A 15,000-nucleotide genomic window follows, 5' to 3' on the forward strand; every position below is an offset into this window, starting at 1 on the left:
TGATTATTTTTTAATTTTGCATTACTTTAAGGTTCAATGTTTGTTTTCTTTGTCTGCCTGGACTTCTGTACGTACTGACTAGATGTATGTGATATGTAAAAAGATATGCCTTGTGCTTTATAAGGCAAGCCAAAATATTGTCTGGCCAATGTGGAAGTTTTCAAATTTTAAATTTTATTTTAAAATAATCATACAGATTAGCTCATTTTATTATCTTTCTTGACAGACTGTGTGAGAGCTGTGTCTCATCCAAGGTTGGATCCTGCTTTGCACCAAAATACAGTTGAGATAATTAATTAAGCCAGTTAGATAATGGAAGAAGGGCTAGAGGGACAACTGTGGTCCTATTCTTAGAAACTGGAGGATGAATACAAAGATATGTTGCTTTATCAAGGCTCTGTAAGGTACTTTATTAAAGAGCTAATAACTCACTCTAATGCGTGACAATAAAAAGCAAAACTATTACTACTGGCTGTTGATTGGTCAAATAATCATTCTCTTAAAACAGCACAAATAATTGTATTTGTACTTCTTAATTACATAATGGTGTAAAATAGCAAAATTAACGATATTTTTTTTTTTGCCTCGAAAGCGCAGTGGTATTTTCCAGCTTTATTAAACTATGTAGGATTTTAAAATAATAAATAACTGGCACAGTACCCATAATTCCCAGACAAAATTCAAGCCATGAGAATTTAAATAATTTTTCATTATATTGAAGGTCACTGTGATCCGATACTAAGATGGACTTCTCTACTTATCTGTTGTTCTTTACTTGTAGTCATGAAATGCCTCAAAATGCATGATGATTAGGTGAATTTGGGGACCTATGCTATTCATGTAAGAAACATTTTGCTTCATTATTCCATATTACTGCGTCAACCTCAAGGGGAAATTAAAGCATTCTTGATCTATGGAGTATATATTGATCTAGTATTAAATGGTATAAAAAAGGAAAGGAACTTTTTATATTTATTTTACATATTATGTGGAGGTATTGACCCTTGAGCTGCATTTTTATTAATTATGCTTAATTTATGATATTGTATAGCACACTGAAAATTTATTTAAAAAAATAACTTGATCTATTAGGTACTGCATCATATATCTGCCAGGTTTCATTTCTACCTTTAACATTTGCATGTTGAAATTTAGAACACTAGAGACATAGGTGTGAAAACCAGAAGAAAACAGCCATTTGTTTGAACAACATAACACAGAGCTAAAACCCAAAACCGGCTTAGTGAAACTAGGGTGTTTTACCATTTATAATATTAAGACTGATTTGTGTGTGTGCTTGTAATTTAGTTCAGTCACGTTTAAAACCTGTTTTTGGAAAAACATAACACAATCACACACTCCATCCATTCATATACTGCACATCAATACACAAAGGCTGCCACAGAACTTAAATGATGGAATGGAATATTTTGTCTAAAAAAAATTCATTTTTAGATGAAAAATGAACAATACCTTATTGCACAGCCAATCCTCACTGGCTTTGGGCTTTGGATCACTGTAGTACATTGACACTTTCTGACCCATTATTGTGAGTGATCTCTGGAAAAAAGATGAACACAAAGAGAATAAGGATTCAAGTAGTGGCAGTCTACAAGGATTTCATGAGAGAGAGAGAGAGAGAGAGAGAGAGAGAGAGAGAGACAGGGAGAGACAGATTAAGTTAATTGGAAACAATGGCCATTTAGCCATCCACATTTAATTCTAATTGACCTTTCTTAACCTCACAGTCAGAATACTGTATAACAAGTAAAAAAATACATGCACATATGGTAGTAGAGTTGTATTACTTTGATCCTTGTCTAAACTCATTTTTCTTAGATCTTCACCTTCTATTCTTGAAGTATACTGCCTGCTTTTTTAATACTCTATTATCAAGTTGTCTCCTTACAAAGAATGGAACCATTCTCAAGTATTTATTTCCTCATGTGTAAAACCAGAAACACAACAGACATATGCTGGTTATTGTATTTTAGAATAGATGTCTTTCTTTAAAAAAAAATCTTGTCTTAGCTCAATTCATTCAACAACAATTCTCTCGTAAATCACAAGTCACTTGTTTGAAGATCACAAGATGGGACCTTTTCTCTCATTTTTCTCACCTATGTTACCTTAAGGTTCCAAAAACATTCTTTCACATGTTCTTGGATTATCCTAATATGGTTCCTTTTAGGTCCCTGTTCACTTATGACCTTACTAAACACCACTATTACCTCCTAAATTTCTTTTCACTGATGACTATTCCATTTTATCTATTTATTACCAAAGACACTCATCTGATTAATTACAATAACTCCTAACCAGACTTTCAGGCACAAGATGGCAACAGCATAAACTGATGACAGCTAGACATTACAATTTCTAAGACTAATCCACTTGGAGATATTCACAACCAAAATTACTGACTCGTCCTATATGTTGCATAATCTCAGACTACAGTCTGTCAATGCCTTAACACAAGAATCCCCGAAGCCTACGAAAATATTTGTAATGCAGGGCCACCTTAAATTATCTCACACCTCCTCATCAGCATCTTTGTTTTGCAAATATGTCAATAAGCACTGGCAGCAGGCAGCCTGCTTGCTCATCCCCCACTGAACCAGCTGAAGTCAGACACAAAATTCTCAGAGTTGAAGTCACTTTAAATGCGAGGCAAGAAATGTTGAACACATAACTAAAACTGAAACTTTTCTCATGTTATAGTAATAATTCACAAAATGTTGACGTGAAATGTATAATGTATGAAGACTGAAGTCCAAATATCAAACAGTTTCACAAAAGGTATAACAAAACAAGTGTGCTTTTATTCAAGAATATAACCGAAGAAAAACAAATCTTTCAATTTACAGGTTATTAGCAATGTGTAAAACCTGAAGCCCAACTATCAATCGATACAAAGTAGACATATCCTCTTGGTTGGTGCAGAGGTAAGAGCTGCTGTCTCATAATCAAGAGGTTGCGGGTTAAATCCCATGTCCTTCTTGCATTTACCGTTTTGAGTAGTGAACTGCTATTATTGTTACTATTATATACTGCTCAATAATTAAAGGAACACTTTACTTTAATCAGAGTATAGCATCAAGTCAATGAAGCTTATGGGATATTGATCTGGTCAGTTAAGTTACAGAGGAGGTTTTCAATCACTTTCAGCTGCTTTGGTGTTAAAGAAATTAACAACAGGTGCATTAAGAGGGGCAACAGTTAGACGACCCTCAAAACAGGAATGGTTTAACAGATGTAGGCCACTGACATTTTTCCCTCCTCATATTTTCTGACTGTTTTTTCACTAGTTTTGCATTTGGCTAGGTCAGTGTCACTACTGGTAGCACAAAGGCGATATCTGGACCCTACCGATGTTGCAAGGAGGAACAGGATGAACATTGATACCACTGACTGGCCCCCATGCTCGCCTAACCTAAATCCAATAGAACACCCCTGGGACATTATGTTTCGGTCCATCCGACGCTGCCAGGTTGTACCTCAGACTGTCCAGGATCTCAGTGATGCCCTGGTCCAGATCTGGGAGTAGATCCCCCCAGGATACCATCCACTGTCTCATTAGGAGCATGCCCCAATGTTGTCAGGCATGCATACAAGCACGTGGGGGCCATACAAACTACTGAGATATGATTCTGAGTTGCTGCAATTAAATTTCGGCAAAATGGACTAGCCTGCTGCATCATTTTGTCACTTTGATTTTTGGGGTGTCTTTGAATTCAGCCTTCTGTAGGTTGATAATTTTCATTTCCATCAAACAATGCAACATCCTTTCATTCCTAACACATTACCCAGTCCATATCAGGACATATCAAGAACCATAGAATAAAAATTAATTAAAAAAATTCAAGAATCCAAGAATAAAACCGAATAAAAAATGTTTAAATTCAGTTTTATTCAAGAATACAATACTAGAATAAAACTGAATAAAAAAAATTGTTCAAATGCATTTTGATAAGAATGTCCGTGTGCGAAGAAAAGTAACATCTTTTACAAGTACCATAAATTTACACAGGGTGTTACAGACTCACATTAAATGTATGTTTTATTTATGTGATAACCAGACAAAGAGCCCGTTTCGACAACGTACGATGAAACGGGCACGAGTTTGAGTCAGCAGTGTATGAAGAACAAATGATAAGTAACGAAGAAGTTGTTTTGTAATGATTGTAGTCCGCTTTACTCATTACTGTACAGGCTTGCACTGTTAGTTGATGAATTTTCCAGGCCTATAGTATAATATTGAATGATGAATGTTCCAGTACAATATGGAATAGTAATAAGTATAAGCACCACAAACCTGATATAGGTGTATTGAATGAATGCGTAATTGAATCAGAATGCGTAATTACGCTTCGAGCTCTAGTTGAAATCGCCTTTCAGGCCTCTAGAGCTTTAATCGAAGTCACCTTTCTCTTTAAATTTTTGCGGCCATAAATCCGCCGCCTGCCGCGATGTTGGGGTTGGATGTCGGTCTCGTAAGGTTTTTCGGGCAGCTACGCAGAAGGCGACTGCACATTCGGCTTCAGACGTTTGCAGAAGGCGACTGCGCATTCGGCTTCGGACAGACGTGAGTGAGTGAGGAGGCAGGCAAATTATGTATTAAGATAATAATAATAGTACCTAACTTCTCAGAGTGCCAAGTAGAGACGACGCGGGATTCAACCTATTACATTCCTAAATGGTAGCTTATCCACTGCACCATCTATGCAGATCCGTGGCAGAGTCGCGTTACCACTGTGACAACTGATTGAAAATGAAACACGTAAACACACGTATGGAAACATCTTTTAATCTGTACTGACTGATAGTTGGGGTTTAGCAAAATGTCAATTGAGCAATTTCTTTTTCTTCAGTTTTATTCTTGAACTAGCTAACCCCCGTGGCTTTGCCCGCTTATAGTGAAACAGGACAGTGAGGAGGGCCTGGCCCAGCTCTCTACTTCGGACATCACTCTTCCCCCTCCCCTCGTGCCACAGCCTCTGTCTCGGATTAGTGCGAATGTATCACTCCTACATGCAAACTATGATTCTTACCACAAGGAGAGATGTCTGAAAATCAACCAGAATGTTCAAGCAAATTATAGAAAAAAAAGATCTAAATCCATTAAGTAGTTCTCTCATTCACTAACTAAGCGGAGTTAAGGTTACACCCCAAGGCAGAGGCGTGAGTGAGTAGGACCCAGCCCCCTCCCCGCAGCCTGATGAGTCTCTCTTGGATTCACGCTAATAAATCGGTACCGCAAGCGAACTATGATACTTAGCGCGATGAGAAAGACGCAAAATCAACGGAATGTTCAAGCAAATTATAGAAAAAAAAAATGATTTAACTCCGTTAAGTAGTTCTCTCATGAAAAGCGGACAGACATACAAACGGGTCTAAAAAACTATAAGAAATTTCGCGCTTGGAAATTTTTAAAACCATTTCTTAGCGATCACCAATGGGCCAAGGGTAACCTACATTCCAAATTTCAAGTCCTAAGTCAGTGGTATTTGGCTTTTATATACATAGATAAAAGCATACTTGTTTTGTTACACCTTTTGTGAAAGTGTTTCTTGAATATTTGGGCTTCAGTCTTCACACATCCTATACTTCACGTCAAAATCATGTCACTATTACTGTAACATATGAAAGCATTTTCTGTTTTAGGAGTGTGTTCAGAATTTCTTGCCTCACATTTCCTCTGCCATTCATTCTATATTATCACAGATTAAACACAGAACACACTTCAAATGTATGCATTTCAAATCACAATATTTAATTACCTATATAATTCCTTTCAAATACATGGCCAGGTAAACATTTCAACACAGACTTGAACTGTGATGATTGCAGCAGGGCGATGCCATCATCTGACTGAATAGGGGAATGGGCTTGTAGCAGGCTGCATTCTGCTAAGCCACACATTTGCAAAACAAAAGCGTGCTATTAGTGCGGTGATAAGGAGCTATGAGCTTCTTGGCGTATGTCAGGAAAATTTAAGGAGGTCAGGGACAATGAAAAAAATCGTAAGCTTCAGGGATCCTAGTGTTAAAACCTTTCATTGTGTGTGTGAGACTTTCCATCCTAATAGCTTTTAACCTGGAGCTTCCATATATGTGTGAAGGGTGGCAACTAGAGGAAATCTATTGCTGTTTGTGTGCATTTGTAGCAGTCTTAGGTGATTATATTATATGCAAAAAGTGAATACAAACTTTTTAGGTACTTTATAGTTGTACTGTACTATCTATCCTATATATATATATATATATATATATATATATATATATATACACACACACACACACTACATGCATGATACTTGGGTTTTTGGATGATTTTTGCTTCAAGTATACAGTATATAGAGCTTAGTGTTTCAAACATGAATAGATCTCTTTTCTGACAATTACAGTATATAGAGTACAGTTTCTTTCGATAAAATTAAATATATAGTATTATACTGTAATTTTGTGTAATTTATCACATACAAAGTAATGTATAAATTCCAGAACTAACACATATCACGTTATTTGCTTATGTTTACCTAGTACATTTAAAGCATTTGCTAAAATAAAATACCATTATGAAGAGGACGATGAAAATGAGGCAACAATTAAGTAAACACTGAAGTCCAGTGACTAAAGAAATAGTCTGTTAATAGACACACAAACTTTCTTTCATGTTTGCTGCTGTGAAAATCCATAAACACTTCAGGCCTCCAGTACCCATGAATTAGACACACAAATACAGTCTCAAAACAGAATGCAGTGGAAAAAAAAAAAACACTGATCTCTCAACCTTGAGAACTTAAAAAAAAAAAAAAAAAAAAAACTTTAGGCAAATATGTCAAAAAATCACACACACACAGAATATTAAGGAAAGAATCTTGCAGAACCAGTTTTCTTCCATTTTCACTTATAAAACTGCCCTTACTTTAACTTCTGTCTACAAAGGAAAAACAAAAAGCAAACATCTGATGAACCAGAAAATACCTGAACAATAAAGCCTCACCATTGTATTGCTCACTTTTTCAATTGTTTTACATTTTACAAACCTTATAATTATAATACAGGAATAACCTATAAACATTGCCATTTAATCTGAAGTGTGAGGAACTAAATAAAAGCATTAAACTAAACATTTCTAAAAGAAAAATATCTAATATTCAATTAATTATACAGTCATAAAATAAGACCTTTAAGGTGAACATTAATATTTTTACATTTGACAGAATTTCAGCTGTACAGATAAAAAAAAAACCTGAGTGGCAGTTAAAGCTGTAATAATTTAAAACCATTGCTATAAAACAGATCCAAAAATCATACTAACACTAAAATAAAGTCGACAACCTAAAAAATGAAAAAAACAGGCTCTCAAATATAGACATTAAAATAAGTAGATCTCTCAGAGACTAAGACCACAAAGCTGAAGAACCCTCAGGTGATGTTTTGTTCCAGGCAAGTGGACTAGAAGGACCAACCAGGGTTCATCGCATTTTCTGTCAACTAGAATGATGGACCTAAATCCATACTCCAAATGGTAATATCAGGATTTTAACTAGTTATTTTGACATCTCAAAATATACATTATGCTTCACAAGTATCACTTAATCCATGCATTTTACAATGTGACCCAACAGGCCTTGATCCCACATATTATACTTCAACATGAATTTCATCCATTCAGGGATGGGCTGTTGTAGTTAAGGCAGGCTATAAATCCCCTGAGCATAATACCTTGCCCCAATCTGTTCATGAAAAAGTGATGATTGTCAAATATTTTACCAAATTACTTTTTAAAAAGATATTGCCGACAAAAATAAAAGCTAGCAACTAAATCAGATTTGTAACAATATTAAGGTAAGTTTATCAAATGTAGTGCCTTATATGTCAGCAGAGAGATGTACTGTACAATAGTTAATGTAGTATTTGGTAGACAGCCTGAAGTAAAGCTATTTAAGAATAAGTACTATGTTATTAACACTAGAATTACCAAAGCCTACGAAAAAACTCGTAATTACAGCCCACCTTAAATACATTCGCAACTCTCAGTCTGCATCTTTTATGTTGTAAAATGTGTCAATCAGCACAGACAGCAAGCAGCCTGGTATCCCATCCCCTACCCACCACCACAGTTCAATTCGCAAAGAAGGTTCTCAGTGCTCACTGTTTATCCTGGAGTGAAGTACCTTGAGCTGTATAGGGTAAATAATATACAGGTAAAATTCCGTTACAACGAACTCACAGGGACCTAAAAAATATTTCGTTGTAACGAAAATTTTGTTGTAATGAGATTCTGTATTTATTACTATAGTGCTTTCTTTAACTTGTATCCAGGCATTTGCAATCATTTCAATAGCTTCTTTCGCATTAATTTTAATCTCCTCCTGCCTACAAGTTATGGTGACAAGAATTTTTCACAGCATTTCCTTGCAATAATACACTTTCAGGGTGCGAATGATGCCCAAAACCAATGGCTGAAGCGCTGCCGTGCAATTGGGTGGAAGGAATTCAACGCGAACGTTATCTAAATGTGGAAGCATGTTGTGGGCTGCACAGTTATCAGTCAGGAGTTGAATCATTATTTCTTCTCCATATCGTGAGGTTTCTGGACTCTTTTGAGACCCCCCACTCCCCACCCAATGGGAACAACACACTGAAGTGCGCCCTGAAGCGGGATTGCAGAGTCTGTGGAAGATTGTTTGTCCATTGCTGGGGCAGGGCAATGGGAGGCTCATAGCGCTGCAATGAAGCACCACAGAAGCAAATCATAAAAGATCGGGGTCGCGATATAAGTCCCTGTCTTGCACCCCAAAACACGAGGCTTAGTCTCAGTACTTTAGCAAAACCAGCTTTATTCAGCTTGAAACAGGAGCGCCACAGTTATTTATTGTAACAGGATCTGCTACTCTGCTATACACAGACACAGCAGTCAGGCAGAGTCGTGGCCAGGTCAGTGATAAAGTAATCCTGTTACAGTATCTGCATTTACAATTTACGTGCACCTAACCTTGCATCACCCCTCGAGATCTTTTCTATTGTGAGCTGGGGGGCTGATCGCACCCCTACAGGTTAAAAAAAAGATGCTGAAAGACTACCTTCACATTGCTCCCTTGCTGCTGGGCTTACTTGCGGCTGATCTATCACGTGATCCACGCGGTACTTCGCAGACTTAAAAGTCCAAAAGCACCTGTCAGTTGCAGATTGTTTGCCTTTCTCTATCTCTGTCCTTCCCTGCTGCTGATGCGCACTCCTTTGAAGAGGAAGATATGTTTGCATTCTTTTCATTGCGAGATGGATTTGTCATCACCGTCTTGTCAAGGAGCACGTTTAAACTTTTGAAAAAGAGACATGTTTGTTTGCAGTGTTTGAATAAAGTTCCTGTCTCTAGAATCTTCTGTGTTTCTGTGCAAATCTGTGACCCAAGCATGACACTGTTTACTTTGGCGGAGAGACGCAGCATATCTGCTATTGCCCTGTACAGACGTGGAGATCGCACTTCGGGGCGCTCTTCGGCTTGTTGTCCAGTTGTGGGAGGTCCCAAGAGAGTTTACAAACCTTACATTCTCTTGAATGAGTGCCACATTAATAGGAATGTTTCTTGAACGAGAATCACTGAACCACATAAAAACGGCTTTTTCGACGTCTTCAAATGCAGCAGTTCACATACTTTTGCAACCCGAGATTTTTCTACATTTTTTTGCTCTGTCTTTCAAGAAAGCTGACAGCGTCGATAGCGAAATTCCGAATTCACTGGCAACGTCTTTTTTCTTTTTGCCGCAATTGAGAGCTGCAAAAAGTTTTTTTTTTTTTTTTTATAATATGAACTGTTACTGTTTTTTAGTGTCTGCCATTTCTATAGGAGGGTGAGAAGGAGTTAAATTCCAATGGATGTTTTTCAAATGTTGATGAGCAATAACTAAAAGGTATCACTGAAAACTACAGGAAACAAAAAAGGCAAAAACAGTATGAGGAAAGTTCGAAGAAAGAAAAAAAAAATGACCGTGTTTCTGTTTGGGGATCATTGTGCACAACTGAGCAGCGGCCACAGAACTAACTGCTTTGTGGATGATTCATTCAAGCACTTCAAGGTTTTCTGTGCACTTCGTTATAATGAAAGTATCTGCTGAATGTACTTCGTAGTAACGAGATTTCTATAGACTCATGTCATATGGGGAAGCTGTCGGGACCATAAAAATACTTCGTTGTAATGAAAATTTTGTTGTAAAGATATTTGTTGTAATGGAATTTTACCTGTATTGTCATTTTATGTGTGTTCCATGTCTACAACAATCTATGTAAACATGTTGTTAAAACAGAGACATATTTCAAGTTTGAGTAATAACTAACAAAATGTAGACATGAAGTGTATAATGTGTGATGCCTGAAGTCCAAATATCAAATAAACACTTTCACAAAAGGTACAAGTAATACAAGTGCACTTTTATTCAAGAAAATAACCAAAGAAACAGAAAGCAGGTCACGGTAGGCTATTGATACAACACTTTGTGTGGTGCAATGGTAATAATTGCTGACTTGACTCCCAATCAAGAGGTTGTGGGATCAATACAAGGTGCTTCACAAATTTACCGCTTTGTGTGGTGAGCTGCTCTTATTGTTAATATTATACAATAAAAACATACAATTGTCAATGACAGCATATTTTTTTCAGTTATATTCTCTCAGTTACGTTCACACTCCCACAACAAAACCCCCGATCTGACACTGTTTTTAGATAAAGACGTGTTTTAACAAACAAACAAACTTGTTTTGTTATACCACCTCTTTATTTGAAAACAGTGTCAGATCTTGTACGTGAATGGGCCTGGGATTGGGAAACCTGTGGATGTGGGTGTGAGTGGTGTGCGCGACTGAGAATGATTGTGGATGTGAATTTTTTTTTTTAAATTCAGTTTTATTCTTGAGTGTTCCTGCTCACAATGAATTAGTATGCATCTTCTGGTCCATGATGCCAAAGCCGCACTGACAAAAAAGAGAGACAGAGTATATATGACATTTGAAATAATTTATTTTATGACCTGTATAGTATATTTTGGAAAACATTGTTGCACTAATGCAACAGTATATTCACTCGCATACCTTCATGCAGTTGTAGTCAGTGACCATGTTTATTTTTTCCCTGATCTTGCCCAGTCTCCACATTGCACTCCAGGAGATGCAGAGGACAGAATAGTACAGAAAGGTCAGCTCCGCGCTATATATATTCATCAAATTCAAATGTTAACAGTTCCCACACACCCAAGGACCGTCCTTTCTACTGAGAAAAGAGGAGTGTTTATGGCTCACCTTGCAGAGGAACTTCGTCGTCACTTCCTATAAGAAAAGGCAATGGAAAAAGAAAAGAGGATGCAACGTCGACAAGCTTCTGTTCCAAGAAATCCACATCCTCCAGGAAAGAAACTTCAGTGTCTGGTGCTCCTTCAGTGTAATAAGAAACACAGCAGAGAGAGATGTGTACATTGCAACAGGTACACATGTCGTAAATGTAGGAAAGACGGCCCTTGGGTGTGTGGGAGCTGTTAACTTCACTCCAAGATAAACCACTTGAGCACTGAGAACCTTCTTTGCGAATTGACCTGTGGTTGTGGGCAGGGGAATGGGATACCAGGCTGCTTGCTGTTTGTGCTGATCGACACATTTACATCGCAAAAGACACTGACAGAGAGATGCGAACTGATTTAAGGTGGGCCAGGATTATGAGTTCTTTCATAGGCTTTGGTAATTCTAGTGTTAAAAGTGTTGCCATCTTGTGAAGTGACCCGTGTCTAATTCTAGGATTTCTTCAACTGAAATTAAACAGAAATGGACTAATGTATCATGATTTCATAAATCTCCTTGGACAGGGCATCTTCTTGCATATTACATTGACATTGATATGGCACAAAGAAATAAAACAATTCTCTAAGCAGAATTATCTAAAATCTAAGATTACTCAGGAAGATGAAAAAGAAGAGTAGTGATCAAGAAAGGCTCTATTATAATAGAACAAATGAAAGACGGGCCTTGATGAGTAAACTTTACTCTTTGCAGTTTCAGATACTCGTAGAAGTCTTTAACCCAACTGAGGGTGGGTTTGTGAAATACTTCCAAATGACCATGATTAGTTAAACTATGTAATAAAAGCCAATACATTGGAGACTTCTCTACTGATGAGCACTGCATCTATCTATATCTATATCTATCTATATTTTTATTTCCCGTTTGGCAGGATGGTACATCTAGGGCAGTAAGTATTTGATAAGAAAGGACATTGATATATTTCAAAATTTACAGGTAACAATAATAAAAACTAAATGCCCCAAAATCTCTAAAATGTGTGAAATGATTTGATTGAGATTTGTCATTATTTACTAATACTATACTAACCTAAATGCTCTGCGCTACAGAGAGCACGCTTTATGCAAATGGACTGAGCAGAACCAATTGAAGGGTTGATGATGAAGAAGCGGCATGCTGGACATGAAAAGAGAAGATGCAAACGTGCTATAAAACTCCAGTGAGGGTGCCAGGCTCTGTAGCTGTGAGCATAGGTGTTGCTTTACTAGCATCAAAAAGGTAGGGAGAAAGAAACAAGAGGTAGAAGCAGTGTCCTCAGGTCCAAGTTAAGCCTGGATCAACACAGAGGGTTTAGGGGGAGAGGGAGGTTCACGGTGGTGGGCTTATCTATTGTGCCAAGATCATAATCTTTCAATTATACACATAATTAATTGCAGTAAGTCCCAGATGTGTTTAACCATTACATAAAATAATAGCCCCGGTTAACGCTACTTCATTACACGAACATGCACAACAGCCCAAAATGGAAACGCTGTACTCTCTACAAATGTATATAAATTTAAGACTGCATGTGATAATCATAGAGGTGGCTAAGACCCTGACAGCTACAAATCCTAGAAATACCCATGCACCAACAGCATCAGTTTAAACATAAGGATACTCCTTTTTAATAAACAGTCATATCTAGAGACTTTGACCCCATTGCCAAGCTCCTAAAGTACTTATTTTATATATGCATGTCTGCTTACTTTGAATGGAGATCCCCCATTCAAATTAAACTTTTATAGAAAGATAAGATACTTTATTTGTTCCCAAGGGAGAAATAAATATTACACATTCCTGTAAAATTATATATATATATATATATATATATATATATATATATATATATATATATGACACACACACACAAACACACACACAAACACACACAGTACTGTGCAAAAGTTTCAGGCAGGTGTGAAAAAATGCTGTAAACAAAGAATGCTTTCAAAAATGGAAGTATTAATCATTTATTTTCATCAATCAACAAAATGCAGTGAATGAACAAAAGAGAAATCTAAATCAAATCCATATTTGGTGTGACCACCCTTTGCCTTCAAAACAGCATCAATTCTTCTAGGTACACTTGCACACAGTTTTTGAAGGAACTCGGTTGGTAGGTTGTTCCAAACATCTTGGAGAACTAACCACAGATCTTCTGTGGATGTAGGCTTCCTCACATCGTTCTGTCTCTTTATGTAATCCCAAACACAGTCGATGATGTTGAGATCAGGGCTCTGTGGGGGCCATACCATCACTTCCAGGACTTCTTGTTCTTCTTTACGCTGAAGATAGTTCTTAATGACTTTGGCTGTATGTTTGGGGTCGTTGTCCTGCTGCAGAATACATTTGGGACCAATCATACGCCTCCCTAATGGTATTGCATGATGGATAAGTATCTGCCTGTATTTCACAGCATTGAGAAGACCATTAATCCTGACCAAATCCCCAACTCCATTTGCAGAAATGCAGCCCCTAACATTCAAAGAACCTCCACCATGCTTCACTGTTGCCTGCAGACACTCATTATTGTACCGCTCTCCAGCCCTTTGACGAACAAACTGCCTTCTGCTACAGCCAAATATTTCAAATTTTGACTCATCAGTCCAGAGCACCTGCTGCCATTTTTCTGCACCCCAGTTCCCATGTTTTCGTGCATACTTGAGTCGCTTGGCCTTGTTTTCACGTCGGAGGTATGGCTTTTTGGCTGCAACTCTTCCATGAAGACCACTTCATACCAGACTTCTCCAGACAGTAGATGGGTGTACCTGGATCCCACTGGTTTCTGCCAGTTCTGAGCTGATGGCACTGCTGGGCATCTTCCGATTTCGAAGGGTAATAAGCTTGATGTGTCTTTCATCTGCTGCACTAAGCTTCCTTGACCGACCACTGCGTCTACGATCCTCAACGTTGCCTGTTTCTTTGTGCTTCTTCAAAAGAGCTTGAACAGCACATCTTGAAACCCCAGTCTGCTTTGAAATCTTTGTCTGGGAGAGACCTTGCTGATGTAGTATAACTACCTTGTGTCTTGTTGCTGTGCTCAATCTTGCCATGACATGAAACTGCCTTCCACAACCTCACCTGGGTAGCAGAGTTTGGCTGTTCCTCACCCAGTTTTAAGCCTCCTACACAGCTGTTTCTGTTTCAGTTAATGACTGTGTTTCAACCTACGTGTGACATTGATGATCATTAGCACCTGTTTGGTATAATTGGTTGATCATACACCTGACTGTAATCCTACAAAATCCCTGACTTTGTGCAAGTGTACCTATAAGAATTGATGCTAGTTTGAAGGCAAAAGGTAGTAACACCAAATATTGATTTGATTTAGATTTTTCTTTTGTTTGCTCACTTTGCATTTTGTAAATTGATAACAATAAACAATCATTATATTTCTGAAAGCATTCTTTGTTTACAGCATTTTTTCCACACCTGCCTAAAACTTTTGCACAGTTCTGTACATATAATACATATATATATATATTATATATATATACATATATATAAAATCTGGAAAAAATATTTATTTATAGGTGGTTCAGTCACCAACCCCCCTTGGCCTGCGCTACGCACCAGCCACTTCATGTCTCTGCCGCTCATGTTACAAAGAGGGGGGCTGAACACACCCCAAGGAGATGCAATCGCTCTTCCGAAACACCCTCTTAAA

General features: G+C 37.5%; 1 protein-coding gene across 4 annotated transcripts in view; it reads right to left on the minus strand.

The window, feature by feature from the left end:
• The window catches only part of rbm10 (RNA binding motif protein 10), a 395,465-nt gene that overhangs the window by 233,464 nt on the left and 147,001 nt on the right, over positions 1-15,000 (minus strand). For all 4 annotated transcript variants that reach the window (XM_051933537.1, XM_051933536.1, XM_051933538.1 and 1 more), the window contains exon 7: positions 1,474-1,560. In XM_051933537.1, the coding sequence (XP_051789497.1) occupies positions 1,474-1,560 (87 nt within the window). The remainder of the gene's footprint in view (positions 1-1,473; positions 1,561-15,000) is intronic.

This window comes from Erpetoichthys calabaricus, chromosome 11 (genome assembly GCF_900747795.2).
Source record: "Erpetoichthys calabaricus chromosome 11, fErpCal1.3, whole genome shotgun sequence".
Taxonomy (NCBI): domain Eukaryota; kingdom Metazoa; phylum Chordata; class Cladistia; order Polypteriformes; family Polypteridae; genus Erpetoichthys; species Erpetoichthys calabaricus.